Below are 16,267 nucleotides of genomic sequence, written 5' to 3'. Positions count from 1 at the left end.
ACCAGCTATAAGAGAGACACTGCTAAACTAGGACCAATGCAGAGATCCACCAGGATATTCTGGAAACATAAGTTCCCCCCACCACCCCTTTTTTTTTTTTTAGAAAAACAGTCTTAAAGAAACTATTTCCTTATAACTTGGTGGCTTTGTATTTGTCGCTCCTCCTGGAGTAGGTCTCACCCCCTCACCCTTCTCCCAGCCCTAGGGTTACTTCCATTCTCATTCTCTGCTCCCAAGAGGGTAGGGGAGAGGCTCCATGAGCCCAGTGGCCATGACTGATTGGTTTACTGTTGTAAACACAGCACTTAGTACAGTTCCTGGCACACACTCGATTCTCAGTAAATATTTGAGTGGATAAATTTATCTCCTAACAACCTGCATGTATCTCTATTAGAACATCTAGTTTACACTGGGTTTTTATTTACTTATTTGTTTATTTATTTGTTTATTTATTGGCTGCTTTGGGTCTTTGTTGCTGCACGCAGACCTCCTCTAGTTGCGGCGAGCGGGAGCTACACTTCGTTGCGGTGCGTGGGCTTCTCATTGCAGTGGCTTCTCTTGTTGCAGAGCACGGGCCCTAGAGCGCACGGGCTTTAGTAGTTGCAGCACACGGGCTCAGTAGTTGTGGCTCCTGGGCTCTAGAGCACAGGCTCAGTAGTTGTGGCACACCGGCTTAGTTGCTCCGTGGCATGTGGGATCTTCCCGGACCAGGGCTCAAACCTGTGTCCCTTGCATTGGCAGGCGGATTCTTAACCACTGCACCACCAGGGAAGCCCCCTTCACTGGGTTTTTAATTCTGTGTCTTTCCCCACTTGACTGTGAGTACCCAGACAGCAGAGCCTGTGTCTTTTTATCGTGGTGTTCCCACGATGCCAGGTATTTGCTCAAATGAGTAAATGAATGAATATGTGAACGAGGGAAAGAGATAACTCCAGGTAGAATGTGATAGCTGCCTTTTTGCTGTTCCTGGGCTGTCCTGTAGAAGAAGGGTAAGAATGAAGATGACTCCGGGAGGCAAGGTACAAAGGCAAATTTGGCTCAAAGTAAGGCAGGGTGATTACAGGGCAGGCGATGGAGTGGGCTGGCTCTGGAAGTACTGAGAGCTTCCTGTTGCTGGAGGTAGCCCAGCGATAACAGCGGAGCTGCTCGCCGGAGATGTTGTAGCATGCTTTCCATCTCAGGTCAGAATTGTCCACGGGCTGTCTTTTAACCCCACGGCTCTCTGGTTCCTTGACCCAGGTTGCTGGGCGTCTCCATGTGGAAGTGATGCGAGTTACAGGCGCCGTCCCGGAGCGCGTGGTGGAGGATGACTCCTCGGAGAACTCCAGTGAAAGCGGGAGTCTTGAAGTCGTAGACTACAGCGGGGAAATCATTCACCGAGTCAAAAAACTGACGTGCCGGGTGAGAGGGCAGGGCTGGGAAGGCTCAGATAAATGCCCTTTTCAATTCAAAACAATTTTATGGAAAATCTTAGGAGTTTTTCATAGAACATGGTAAAAGTTAAACTTTCTGACAATAAATACAATAACAGACAGTACTTTTCCCAGAAGTGCAGCACACTTTCTGATGACAGTTGTATGAAATTTCAGAAGTCTATGTACGTGGCGTGCAAGGAGTGCATATTGTTTAGTGAATCGTGCTTTTCTAGTAAAGGTCACAGCTGTGTCAGAAACTCGGTCATTAGGAAAGTTTGAGAGGGATGTGTGCATTTGTCACCATGCTCACATGCTGTAGTTATGGAACTATGGTACACATTTCATTACAAGTAGGTAACCCTTGATGAAATATTTTCAGCTGTCAAATGGATGACTGATTTATTTATTTCATCACCTACTCTTAAATTTGAGCTGGATATGAAAAGAATGCATAGTTTGTTTTCTTTATGAGAGTTATGTTTGCACTTTTTTTCTCTCTCCAGGTAAAAATTAAAGAGGCAACTGGGCTGCCCTTAAACCTCTCAAATTTTGTCTTCTGTCAATACACATTCTGGGACCAATGTGAATCCACAGTGGCTGCCCCAGTAGTGGACCCAGAGGTTCCTTCCCCACAGTCCAAGGATGCCCAGTACACTGTGACCTTCTCTCACTGTAAGGTACAAATGCCATTACAAAATGAGCTACTTGGGAGACAACCGGCCGCGGCTCAGTTCAAAAGTCTACTTGTAACTTAGAGTTTTTTCCCATATGAATGTTTCATAAACATAATAGGTTTATTGAGCTTTTTAAGCTCAAAACGTACTTTAATACAAATTCAGATCGTTTCAAAGTGTTTAAAATAAAATCTGGGGACTTCCCTAGTGGCACAGTGGTTAAGAATCCGCCTGCTAATGCCGGGGACATGGGTTCGAGCCCTGGTCCGGGAAGATCCCACATGCTGTGGAGCAACTAAGCCCGTGTGCCACAACTACTGAGCCCACACGCCGCAACTACTGAAGCCCATGCACCTGGAGCCTATGCTCTGCAACAAGAGAAGCCACTGCAATAAGAACCCCAGGCACCACAATGAAGAGTATCCCCCGCTCGCCGCAACTAGAGAAAGCCCACATGCAGCAACGAAGACCCAATGCAGCCAAAAAATAAATAAAATTTAAAATAAATAAATAAAATAAACTGAAAGGCCTCTACCTGAAATCTGTGATGACCAGTGACAATTTGCTGCATATCATGTGTGTGCAAACATATGTTCATACACATAAATGGCCAGAGATACACACTCTTACTGTCATGCATGCATAACTTTAAAAAGTTTTTTACAAAAATGTGATCACATTTTACAGATTGCAGAATTACATTTTATTATTTTAATATACGTGAGCATTTAACCATATAAGTTGCTGTAGATATTTTTCATTCTTTTGAATTCTAAGCATAGCATTCTAAAGTCCTGTATGAGCTTTTAAAGATCATACAAAATGAGAGAGGCGAATATATGGTGAATATTGGTTGGACTTATTTTGTGACATCAGCTATTCTTCCTGTCTTTCATATCAGGCTGCCAACCAGTCATTTCTGACAGCCAGACTCTAGCCTCTGTGTAATTTTGTTTTTCTTTGGACAATTCTTAATAGATATTCAAGACCTCTTCTTTTCGAAATTGTACCTATTCTTTCTGGTTCTACAGTTAGAAGACAAATCCATATCACCACCTATAAAATTTCCCATATGTAAAGTCTGTCAAGGTTTTTTTTTTGAAAGGCTAGATTTCTCTTTTTTTTTTAATATTTATTTATTTGGTTGCACCAGGTCTTAGTTGTGGTAGGTGGGCTTCTTAGTTGCAGCACACAGGCTCCTTAGTAGTGGCATGCATGTGGGATCTAGTTCCCTGACCAGGGATCAAACCCAGACCCCCTGCATTGGGAGCATGGAGTCTTATCCACGGCGCCACTGGGGAAGTCCCTGTCAAGTTTTTATTTATTTGTTTTTTAAAGATCTTTTTTGATGTGGACCATTTTTAAAGTCTTTATTGAATTTATTACAATATTGCTTCTGTTTTATGTTTTGGTTTTTTGGCTCCAAGGCATGTGGGATCTTAGCTCCCCGACCAGGGATCGGACTCGCACCCCCTGCGTTGGAAGGTGAAGTCTAAACCACAGGACTGCCAGGGAAGTCCCCTGTCAAGTCTTTATTTTTATGAGAATAGCCCACTTTTTATTTTTACCTGTATTCACCAAGTCTGTTTCTTAATTCTTTATTAATCTGTTGTTGTTGTTGTTATGGTTCTCTGAATACTCTTTTAAATATTCCCCATCTTTCTTTGGATCCAAAAAGCTGCTTATTTAGAAGGATGAAACCTGGATTTTAAGTACATCCTAGTTAACAACTTGTTGAATAGATGCTAGTCTCAGAGACCTTGGACTCACTGTGTGACCTTGGGGTTTTGGGGGGGTTTTTTTAACCTCTAAAATGCGTAGTTTGTGCTAATTGGTCATGATGTTTATTTTCCTTTTAAAATTCTGGCTCTGTCTCCAAATAAAATAAGAAGTTAGGTAGTATAAGGTTAAACCACTACAGCGCAGCCCTTTCAAGAAATTAGTCACCTGAGATTCCACTGAGATGCTAGTAGGAAGGAAATCCACATGGTTCCTTGCCTGCTGCTTTGTTCCTGGTGATTGCCTCACTGCTCCATCTCTTCAGCATCCATTTCCTCATGCTCCTCTGTTTGTATTTCACAACAAAGCGTTGGAGTGGGAGGGTTGAAGAGCAAGAGTGCAGAATCTTGGAGATAATCGTATAAAATTTAATTCTGTTTTGGTCTTCTAAGCCATAGCAAGGAACAATCAGAAGTTCCCCCCCCCCTTTTTTTTTTTGCTGTGCTGATTGGTCTATTCCGGCGGAAAGTCAGAGTGGTCCCAGGGAAAAGAGAGTGAACCAGGGGGAAGGGAGGACAGGTTCAGCTCTGCAGCCAACGAGCCGTGCGACGTGGGACTGCTGCTTTCCTCAGGGTCCTCGTTTATTAAAGAAAGGAGTTCAATTAAATTACCTCAGGATATCACTTCCCATCTAATATTCTGGTTTCTTTGCGGTTTTCTGTGAAACAGCAGCGATGGTTTTAAGGTTGGGATCAGGCTAGTGTACTCTGAAATGAATCTGTATACAGCTGAAAGTTAAAAAGGAAAATTTCACAGATTCCTTTCTGCCTAACTCCTGTTGCTGTTTCGTCTCCCCCGCGTATCCCAGGACTACGTGGTGAGTGTAACGGAAGAATTCCTGGAGTTCATTTCAGACGGAGCACTGGCCATCGAAGTATGGGGCCACCGGTGCACCGGGAACGGCAGCTCTGTCTGGGAAGTCGATTCCCTTCATGCTAAGACAAGAACGTTGCATGACAGGTTTGTGCTTGCCTGAGGGCTTTAGATGCAGGGTCAAGGCTCACCCTTGGACAGTGGTTGAAGAATAAAGACTCTCTGAGCCTGTTTCCTCCTTTGTGAATGGGAATGATAAAAGGAACTACCAGGCCCTGGAAAAATTCTATGGGGGAAGGAGAGTCTTTTCAACAAATGAGACTGGAACATCTGTGTACCTTTATGGAAAAAAACAACCTTGATCTTAATTCACATGATACACAACACTTAATTTGAGATGGAGCATGACTTTAAATGTAAAAGATAAAACTATAAAGCTTATAGAAGAAAACAGAAAGGTATCTTCTTTTAAAGTTGATCATTTGCCTCTTCCGTGACCCAGCAATCCCACTCCTAAGTATTTACCCAAGAAAAATGAGAACATAAGTCCATAAGCAGCCTGGTACATGAATGTTTATGGCAGTTCTATTCATGATATCCCCCAAACTGTAAACAACCCGATGTCCTTCAGTGTGACAATGTTTGATAAACAAATTGTGTTATTAGTCATATAATAGAATATTACTCAACAATAAAAAAGAACTCCGTCCCACTCTTACATATTGTGGATGAATCTCACAAACATTGTTCTGAATCAAAGGAGCCAGGCCTAGAAGAGTACAATACTGCCTGATTCCATCTATATGAAATTCTAGAGCAGGTAAAACTAATCTGTGAGGTTACACAGCTGCTGCAGGTGGTGTGGGGATTGAGTGGGAAGGGGCCTGAGCAAACCTGCTGTGGTGATGGCAGGGTGTATGCACAGGTGTATGCATTTGTCACGGTCCCTCCAAGTCTATGCCTGAGATCTGGACAGTTCACTGCCTATAAGGTATACATCAATAAAATACGTGAAAAGAACCTATACCACAGGATTGTTTAGAGTGTTAAACAAGAAAATAATCTATGTGACACACGGAGCACAGTGCCTTATGAATAGTAAGTGCTCAGGGACTGGGGGCTTCTTCTTGTTGCTAATAATGTCCTGGACAATGACATGGTCGTTTGTTGGAATGTGTTTCTGCAGGTGGAACGAGGTTACTCGCAGAATAGAGATGTGGATCTCCATACTAGAGCTGAATGAGCTGGGGGAGTACGCTGCTGTGGAGCTTCACCAGGCAAAAGATGTCAACACAGGAGGTGTATTTCAACTCAGACAGGTACTAAGTTTGTCTTTGCTCGTTTCTCGTGTTTTCTCCCTGTCCCACTCTTACAGTTTCTGGAATTTTCTAGTTATTTGCCTCTTTGTTCCCTAATTCTTTCCCCTTCCTTGGTCCTCTTCCGCCATCCCTCCCCATTCCTCCCCATCCCCATCCCTGGCCCCCATTTCCGCATCACACCCCCGCCCCTGCAGGGTCATTCCCGGAGAGTGCAAGTCACAGTGAAGCCTGTCCAGCGTTCTGGGACACTGCCACTCATGGTCGAAGCTGTCTTGTCAATCTCCATTGGCTGCGTGACTGCCAGGTCCACCAAGCTCCAGAGAGGGCTGGACAGTTACCAGGTGAGACCAACAGATTGCAAACAGTATTTAACAAAGATTGGTTAGTGCAGAATTAAGGTGGTCAGTGGTCTGTGATGGAGACCTGTCAGGAATATAACTGAACTCCTTGCCTTAAGCATGTATCGGCTTCGGCCACCCCATCCATATTTCCATCCGTTGCCTTTTTGCTAGGTTTAAATTATTGTATTGGCTTAGTGCCGATTAATAATAATTTTATTTATAAACACACATCAGTGCTACAGTGCTCATTTACTTTAGGCAGGATTTATTTTATATCTGGCCCGAATTATGTTGGGTGTTTGATATTGCTGGCTTTGGCCTGATCCACTTTTATTAATAGAAAGTTGCCCCCATACACTGGCATACTTAACCAGCTCTCTGAAAGCTTCACTTTTTTTTTTTAATTGAAAGTTGTCCTCATGATCATTTTTGTTCATTAAATCTCCTTTTGCTAAACCTTCTTTTCTCACTTAAAAAAAATTAAAAGATGGAACCAGCTAAGAATTCATCTTATTTACCAGTCACAATAAACTTTAAGATCAGGAACTTGTCCCCAGGGGCCTGAAAGAACGCATGTGCTTCACCAAGTCCCCACTTTACTATCAGATGTAATTAGGGACTGGGAAGAATCAGACCGTTGAATTCTGGTTCCCTCACTGCCGCACATGAAGGGGAACACACTCCCTGTCATGATGGGGAGAAAACTTTTCTCTGTAGAGTCTGGGCGTAAGCCCAGCCTATCTTGAGAAGGGTTCATCTTCCATCTCAGTTTCCTTTTGGCTTCATGGCAACAAAGACTTTACTGAAACATTGGCTTGGACTGTTGGGCAGCAAGGAAGGCACAGCTGTGTCAGACACTGCTTTCCTCATCCCAGGCCAAAACTGCCTCCGACTGAAAGCCTGGGAAGAGTATGAATGGAGTTGTGAGGCTGGAGTCTGCTGTTTCCAGGGAGGCTTCTCCACCAGACTTTTTGCTGTATGTGGAGGGGAAGTTGGGTTGTCCCTCACTTGGCCATCAGCTCCGGGGGCAACTGCAGGGCCTGGTAGAAAGAGCACAGACTTGGAGTGAGGAGACATGGGTTCTTAAGTTTTGTTTGACTTAACTGAGTAATTTAAACTTCGAGTTCCCTTTTTCTTTCCTCCGAAACGATGAGGTAGACGCAATAATTCTCTGAGGTCCCTTTCTGCCGCAAAATGTTGTGGCTTAATAAATCTCTGATCTTAGATAAAACTTTGAATCTGTGTGTGTGAACTGTGACCCATGAACATGGATCATCAACTGGCTGACTATTCCTGTTTGATGAACATTGCAAGGATTGATTATTTGCACTTTTAAAAACAGCTATACCTCTTGAGTTAAAACTGATTTTTGTCAAAATTTGAGCTCTCAAATATCTGCCTTCCCCCGGTGCTGAATGCTCTTCTTATAGTATCTGTCATGCACATTTAAACTGTGACTGTCTTAAAGCTTTTATTTTTCTTTGCTGCCATGCTCAAGGTCATGTCCAGTGCCATTTTTGTTGTTGACATAGTACTTCAGAATTATTTTGATGCAATAGCTTGAGCCAATCCAGAATATGCTCATGTCACAGCAGTTCTACATCATGAAAGCTCAAGCTAGTTTTCGATGAATAGAAGTATCTTCTTAGCCTAAAAGATAATGATAAATTAGAGCTGTTTGTACTTTATTCATTAATAGGAGGAATTGATTTGAGAAAAATTATTTCTGTAATGGGCTTACTACTGAAGTTAGAGTTCTCCAGATGAAAATGATGGTTACCAAACTAAAACTAAAGTTCATTTTAAAGTCTACAGAGAGAATAATCTTAACGGTATTTTTAAAGCACTTTTAAAAGGCAGTATATTTTGAAGTATACTTAGATATGAAAATAATGTAATTATATTTTTTAAGGCATTTGAAAAAAAAGTTTGTCTTTTGTCTGACTAGGCCACTCCAGTTCCTTTTTTAATATTAACCCTCCAATAACCATAGAAAAATGAAAGAAGGTTGTTACATGGCCCAGTATTCATTTTGAGTAGAACCTGCCTCCATAGAGATGGATATTCTCTACAAATGGGGATTTCTTTATTGTTTCTTTTTCTTTTTTCTTTTTCTTTTTTTTTTTGGCTGCACAGCTTGTGGGATTTTAGTTCCCCGACTAGGGATTGAACCCAGGCCCTCGGCAGTGAGAGCACAGAGTCCCAACTACTGGACCGCCAGGGAATTCTCTCTTTATTCTTGTTTCTAAGGAAAATTGTCTCAACTAAAACCCTTTTTTTTTTTTCCACACGATGATTTTGTTTTGCAAATGTTCTGCCGAAATGCTTAGTTTATGTAAGTATTGTAAAATGTTGCCATGGGTTTAGGACAGTTCTGATGTTTCTCACCTGATTGACATGGATACTGACATATCCAACAGTGGATAATGATAGAGCCATGTATCCAAAATAGTGGGCTGTGCTCTTACTGTGGTGGTACAGTATACAGAACCTTCTACAGTCTTCCCTCGGTATCTGGGGGGATTGGTTCCAGAACCCTCCCCCCACTTGGATACTAAAATCTGAGAATGTTCAAGTCTCTTATATAAAATGGCCTAGTACACTTGGCCCTCCTATCAGGAAGGTCCTGTGTTTGGTTGAATCTGCAGATGCAGAACCTGTGGATAAGGCGGGCTGACTGTACGTGGAGTCTTAGCTTCCCGGTGGGTCTTCCCCTGTGATGATTTCACAGTGACAGTGGTGTGGTGCAGGGACAAGGGCGCAGACCTGGCCTCCAGTCCTGACCCTGCCACTATCTGTGTGAACCTTGGTTTCAGTCATTTCATCCTTCAGGCCTTAGCTGCCTCACAGCTAAAACCAGGAGGTTGAGCCAGAGACTCCCTAAAGCCCTTTCTAGTTCTGCCCATTCTAAATCTCAGTCAAATAGCTCACCCAGAAACAAATAGCAACTGTTTGCATAACAGCGCCATGAGGCCTGACCCAGCGGGGTTGTGTCCAATCCCCAGCTAAGAGAGTCTGAGAGAGTTCCCATTTTTAAATGACTGTTTTCTCTATTAAAGAAAAAATAAATAAATCTTAAATTCTTTAAGTAATTATAGACAAGTGAATTACATCCACTTTTTGAGATTCGGTTAAATGTTTTATTATGCCGACGTTGTGTGTGCTATCCATTGTAATGTGTGTGTTAAGCTTAAAGACTTATTTTCCTTGTGTGCTGTTTGAGAAAAAAAAATGCATGTCCTTTGTGTTTATTTTTTCCCTACCAGAGAGATGATGAGGATGGTGATGATATGGATAGTTATCAGGTATTACTGCTGCTGTCAATCCTGTGGCATGGGGCACAGCTGCTGCTAATTGCCAGCATTCGCAAAGCCGAGGGCAGGGAGGAGGAATGGAGGACCGTAGAGCAAGAATATGCAGTTTCCACTCGCTTTTGATTAGCTTTCAGTGTAATCAGGGATACAATACTATTTCTATAGATTTCCCTGTCAGTTCAAAATTTATAAGCAGATCCTGCATTTTTGCTATGCCATCTCAAATTGCTAGCTCGAAAAGCCTTTCTAAACAAGACCACTCTCACTGTATTAAATTGGTGATCTTAAGAATTGTCGTTATCCATCCATAATCTTTAAGTAGACCTGTCTTTCCTATGTGAACCTGCAGTTAACTCCTCATATCCAAGAGAGTAGTACTGTTCTAACATGCCATTGTATTTTTAAGACTTTTGCCGGCTAGGAAAACTGAAGACATTTTAAGCACATAGTTTCGTTTAGCCAGTTTTCTTCTCTCGTTAAGGCCAATCTTATTCATAACCTGGAGAATTCAGCTCTCAGCTTTAATCTCTTTTTGGAAATCTAGGGGAGAAAAAATACATGCAAACATGAAATTTTACCTAGTCAGGGCTGACTGGCCTACTGTCCATGGAATGTGAGATAACAGTAATGGTCAAGGTGGCAAACCAAGATGAAGTTTTCTGGGTTGGTTCCCAGTCTTTGTACTGATTCTCTACATAAATTTTAAAAACATGTTTTCCTGGTGTGCCTTCCTATAAGTAAAATGTGGGTCCATTGTAGGTAAAGCCTCAGAAGCTCTCAGGTGTCTGCTCTTAATGTAACGTCTTAAGGGTTAGGCCGGAATTAGGCAAGTCAAAGAGCATCCTGAATAGAATTGGTAGGTGTCTTTCCCACCTCATAATTTTACTAAGAAAGAAAACAAGCAAGTAAAAACAAATGGTAGGGGAGATACCAGTATCCCCTTGGATCTCAGCAACGCCATTAACTAACGTCCTGTGGCTGTCTGTGCGCTTCCTGCCATGTGGTTCACAGTTGAGTCCAGCAGCTGCTTCTGGGAGTTCTCAGCATGGCTGACTGCATGTTGGCTTCTTGCATGGGAAGTTTTCGGTTAGCCTCATGGTAGTGGTTGGAGGTAAAACCTTTGCAGCAAGTTTGAAAAGTTCTTCACTGATCTATCCTTTGCCTTTCAGAAAATACATCTTATCCAGCCATCGAGCTATGAATGATGAAAATGCTTGTTGTTTTCCATTCCATTTGCTGCTTTGTGATTTGGGCTGTGTTTCTGGTGTCCTTCTGCTTAGAATCACAAACCCTTCAAACGAATAGCTACAACTTAAATACATATACACACATACCATATAAGACATCCAACAGCTAGTGTAGTTTGAGCTTCTCTTGCTTTTAAGTATAATTATCTTTTTGGAAATCCAGGGACTCTGATTTCTGAGTCATGGGATCCTCAATCAGCATGCAGTGTTCCTGAGGCCTCTGCTTTCTTGCATATTAATCACACGGCAATGTTCAATGGCCTTTCCTAATGAAAAGTTTCCTAATCAATTTAAGCATCTTTTTTTTTTTTAAAAAAAGAAATCGTTATCTGTGCACTCTACAGGAAAATGTTTTCCCTCCCTGATGCCAGGAAGAAGACTTAAACTGTGTGAGAGAGAGGTGGTCTGATGCCCTCATTAAACGGCGAGAATACCTAGATGAACAGATTAAAAAAGTCAGCAATAAAAAAGGTATGTGAGAGTAAACTCCTGGCTGGGAGTAGTCTTTTCACTTCTAGACAGTAGTGGTAGGCTGTTTTCCTCCCTTAGCTGGACTGCTGTGTCTTAGCTTTTTGACCCCATAACAATTATAGATATTAGTGAATCATTAGTGTACAGTGTTTAAGCAGGCTCTGAATTTGAAAGTAATGTTTCATTACTTGAGTTAACTGACATTAAACGTTAAATTCAGATTTTGTTTTGATGAATGCAAATGCCATCAATATCGACATCTCCACGTGAGGTATTCCAGGCTCAGAACCTGGGACTGACAGCAGCTAAAGGGTCACTTCTGAAGCCACGACACTTGGCAGGTGGGCTGCGGCTACCGTTGGGCGGTAGCCATGCTCTTGGCTCCTTCGGGGTGGCCTGAAGCTGGCCTGCAGGTCCACTCGCCACCACCCAGCTCCGAGGATTCAGTTTGCTTACGCTGGCAATGGCCACTTGGATTCTAGAGCAGAAATCTGCTCTTAAAACCCTGGTTTCAGGCTTCCCTGGTGATGCAGTGGTTGAGAATCCACCTGCCAATGCAGGGGACACAGGTTCGTGCCCTGGTCCGGAAAGATCCCACATGCCGCAGAGCGGCCAAGCCCGTGCGCCACAACTACTGAGCCCGCGCTCCTAGAGCTGTGCTCCACAACAAGAGAAGCCACTGCAATGAGAGGGCCGCGCAGCTCAACGAAGACCCAACACAGCCAAAAATAAATAAATAAAAATGAGTTAAAAAAAAAAAAAAAAAAACCCGGTTTCTCATCCTGAGTGAACGATTCACTCAGTGTGGTTGGTTCTCCACCAAAGGACATGTTCTGAATGTGAATCTGCTTCATGCAGAAGTCGGCGAAAGTCCTTCCCCAGTAAAACATCTTGCCTCTGTGTTCTGCTCTTGGCCTCAGTGTGTGTATGTGTGTGCTCAATCTGCTAATGAAAACTCACTTTGCCTATGCCCAGGTAACTCCAGAGTTGAACTAGGCTAAGAGGATTGCAAAATAGATCAAATAAAATCCCTTTCATAACGAGCATGAAGGAAAACAAGTTAGTTTTGCAGAGTGCAACATACGGTGTTTTTTAATCCTCTATCCTTATAAAATGATGTTTGGTTTTATAAAGCAATGTCACATCCATTATTGCACTTGATCCTTCTGACAGGCGTGTGAAGTAGACATGACTTGTATTAACCCTATTTGACAAATTAGGAAACTTAGACTCATCTGTTGAACGACCTTCCAAAATTACAGAACTAGTAAAATAACCCACGTCTTCTAAGCCCTGTTCCAACGCTCCTTCCACTCTTCCTGGGTTTGTGATCTGTTAGGCTAGTGTCCTAGCCTCTCTGAGCTCGTCTGGGTCCTCCGTCTTAAACTTCAAAGCCTCAGTTCCCTATTTGGGACACCGTGGATGTTTAAGGCACTTGTGGGTACCACTGAGTGCAAATAGATTTAAATTTAGAAACTGTCCTTTCTCCCTCTTGGCGCTCATGCCCTCGTATTGTCCCGCAGAGAAGACAGAGGACGATGTGGAACGGGAAGCCCGTCTGGTGGAGCAGTGGGTGGGGCTGACGGAAGAGAGGAATGCCGTGCTGGTGCCTGCGCCGGGCAGTGGGATCCCCGGGGCGCCTGCCGACTGGTGAGTCCACCCTTCCTTCGGGGCAGGCCTGACGATGGTGCCGTGGTCTGTGGCGGGTCATGCGAGTGACCTGCCAGGATTGTCACAGAAAATGTTAAGTACCGTGAGCTGTCCAGGGAAGGGCCACCCAGCCCTAGGGCTCCCTTCCCCCTTCTTCTTGCCCACTGCAACCATCTTCCACTCACAGGAAGCCAGCGAGCACTTATCACCGGCCAGGAGTCAGATAGACAGTCCTCCAGCCCTTGGCATGAGCACCTTGGACATGATTACCTGATCTCCAGACATTCTCATATCTTGGGTCGAAAGAAGGGTGTTTCCAGAGCATACTTGAAAAGGGCAGAAAATAAGTCTTCTTATTTGCCCTCCTGCCTGTTTATTTTGACTCAACAGAGAGTCAGCACTTAAGCACTACATCCACAATGATCAGTCAGTCCTAATGCCCAGAAGAAACAGCATGGGATCCTGGGCTCTGGAGGCAAATCGATCCTGTCCCCTGTTCCTCCTCTAACCATAGCCACTTTCCTTCTTCCCATCACTAGAATTATTCTCAGAAAGGCTTCAAATAATCTGCTTCAATTAATTACATGTAATTCATATGACTGTAGTTCTTTATATAAGTCACGTAATTCCCATGATTTGTGTTAAGAAGGGTGACAAGATCTGTGAAAATATCTCATTTGTAGAACCTGTATCTGACTCCACAGTGGTTCTCTTCTGCTTTCATGCCTCTGTCGCGTTTGGTTATTTAACAAGATGTAAAACACATATTTTGTTATGATTAAATATTGTTATTAAATTTAGGATCCCACCACCTGGAATGGAAACCCACATACCTGTTCTCTTCCTTGATTTGAACGGTAAGTTTGAACCTGACGTTCCAAGACTTATCGCATTGAATTAGGTTTGTAATCTAATCAGACCCGCAGTATTTTGACCCTTAAATCACCTGCCTAATCAGGCACATGCCATATTTAGGTGACATTTTTACTCCAACCAAATATATAAAGCCATGACATGTCGAATCACTATAAGACAGATGTGGAAATTTATTCTTAAAAAGACAGCACTTGGGCCTCCCTGGTGGCGCAAGTGGTTGAGAGTCCGCCTGCCGATGCAGGGGATACGGGTTCGTGCCCCGGTCTGGGAGGATCCCATATGCCGCGGAGCGGCTGGGCCCGTGAGCCATGGCCGCTGAGCCTGCGCGTCCGGAGCCTGCGCGTCCGGAGCCTGTGCTCCGCAACGGGGGAGGCCACAACAGTGAGAGGCCCGCATACCGCAAAAAAAAAAAAAAAAAAAAAAAAAAAAAAAAAAAAAAGACAGCACTTGAGAGATTGAGAACTGCATACAAAGGCATGAGAGCAGTTATTGCTCTGAAACAGTAACGGACATGGAAATTACCTGAGAAGGTAATCACCCTTAGAGAACTGAACCTTTATGCATTGCAGGTGCCCAGGAATCTGCATTTCTGACTGGTGCCCTTTACTCCCCACCCGACCCCCATTTGTTTTGTTTCTAAAACACGATCATCTGTAACCCTGCATGAAGGGTTGTCCTTTACTGTAGAAATTAGATTGAACCTAGGCGAATACAGAACAAGGGTTTTCAATGTGTTTTAGCAGTAAAATCCATTTTCAGTATGAACTTGTGAATGGAACCCCATGTGTGGAATACGAAAGCAGAGTTGCTGAGTTTGGGGATGGGCAGGCTCTGGCAGGCCTTTCTGCAGGGCCCTTGGGATCCTCAAAGCACAGCCTGAAAACCTGTCTTCTGGAGGGAAGACAAGTAATGGATGAATGGAAGACACAGGAGGTTGGCTTTGGCTCTTCATATGAACAGTTTTTTTTTAAAGCCTAGAAATAGACCGTTGCCTCATGAAGTGGTGAGTTCCCCATTATTGGAGGTTCCCCATTATACAAACAAAGACTGGATGACTATATACAGAGATTTGTGAAGGGTGAATCCTACACTGGGTAGGACATTGGAAAAAGATGGTCTTCACATTTCTCCCAAGTGCTCAGAACTTTGTTTCTAAATTGATAATTTAACCACCCAAATCTCTACACTTGATCTTAGCCAAAAGGCCGAGAAGCGATAACCACTCAGATCTCTAATTTAGTGTAAGTTATGTAAGTAGGACCACAAACTTAACACTACGTTATAGGAGGAATTGACAGAAAGCAGCAAAATTCTAAGGTGTGTTTATGTAGTGAAAAATATTTGCTCCCAGGGCTACATATAGAATATATTCAGGGGCTTCCCTAGTGGCGCAGTGGTTGAGAGTCCGCCTGCCGATGCAGGGGACCCACGTGCCCCGGTCCGGGAAGATCCCACACGCCGCGGAGTGGCTGGGCCCGTGAGCCATGGCCGCTGAGCCTGCGCGTCCGGAGCCTGTTCTCTGCAACGGGAGAGGCCACAACAGTGAGAGGCCTGCGTACCGCAAAAAAAAAAAAAAAAGAATGTATTCAGTCCATTTATAGGAGAGTCACAAAGGCACCTTTTTGGCTCCTGGAGTTGTTTCTGTAAAGGATAGAAGCTGTTGTAGTTAGTGGAGTTGCTGTTTCAACTGCAGGAATGAAAAACTAAATAAAATTGCATTACATGTAAACTTCATCTGTAAAAAGCATATTTAAAAATTTTGGATGCTTGCTTAAAAAATCTGTTTCCCCCACTTTTGCTTCTGTGCCCTGGACTTGGTCAGCGGATGACCTCAGTGCCAATGAGCAGCTTGTGGGCCCCCATGCATCGGGCGTGAACTCCATCCTCCCCAAGGAGCATGGCAGCCAGTTTTTCTACCTGCCCATCATAAAGCACAGTGATGAGGAGGTAACTGACCTTTAAGAATCTCTTAAAGGGTTTCAGATTAATGCACATGCCTGTGGGCCTCTCTGCCCATTAAACTGCTGTGGTCTGGACTTTGGGGAAGAGGACTGGGAACTTTAAAAAATAGAATGTGTGTGTTGTCCAAAAGGCAAGAAGGGACTTACCTGGTGGTCCAATGGGTAGGACTCCGTGCTCCCAATGCAGGGGACCTGGGTTCGATACCTGGTTGGGGAACTAGATCCCGCATGCATGCCGCAACTAAGAAACCCGTGTGCCACAGCTAAAGATCCCGCATGCCGCAACTAAAGATCCCGCATGCTGCAACTAAGACCCCTCGCAGCCGAAATAAATAATAAATAAATAAATATATTTTTTAAAGGGCGAGGAAAAACGTCTATGATTCAATGTAGAGTTGCATTTATTT

The 16,267-nt window shown here is 43.5% G+C and overlaps 1 protein-coding gene and 1 pseudogene across 1 annotated transcript in view; one reads left to right on the top strand and one right to left on the bottom strand.

Annotated features, from left to right (window-relative positions):
- Positions 1 to 16,267, top strand: part of KIF13A (kinesin family member 13A) — a 213,938-nt gene that overhangs the window by 181,993 nt on the left and 15,678 nt on the right. Inside the window, 10 exon segments of the mRNA XM_060111361.1 lie at positions 1,240 to 1,401; positions 1,919 to 2,092; positions 4,677 to 4,828; positions 5,868 to 6,000; positions 6,195 to 6,341; positions 9,608 to 9,646; positions 11,274 to 11,373; positions 12,897 to 13,023; positions 13,825 to 13,880; positions 15,722 to 15,846. Coding sequence (XP_059967344.1) covers positions 1,240 to 1,401; positions 1,919 to 2,092; positions 4,677 to 4,828; positions 5,868 to 6,000; positions 6,195 to 6,341; positions 9,608 to 9,646; positions 11,274 to 11,373; positions 12,897 to 13,023; positions 13,825 to 13,880; positions 15,722 to 15,846 — 1,215 coding nt within the window.
- Positions 14,975 to 15,116, bottom strand: LOC132498072 (U2 spliceosomal RNA; annotated as a pseudogene).

The sequence above is a fragment of the Mesoplodon densirostris genome, chromosome 10 (genome assembly GCF_025265405.1).
Source record: "Mesoplodon densirostris isolate mMesDen1 chromosome 10, mMesDen1 primary haplotype, whole genome shotgun sequence".
NCBI lineage: Eukaryota > Metazoa > Chordata > Mammalia > Artiodactyla > Ziphiidae > Mesoplodon > Mesoplodon densirostris.
The sequence above is the reverse complement of the archived record's forward strand: the minus strand, read 5'-3'. Positions and strand labels throughout refer to the sequence as shown.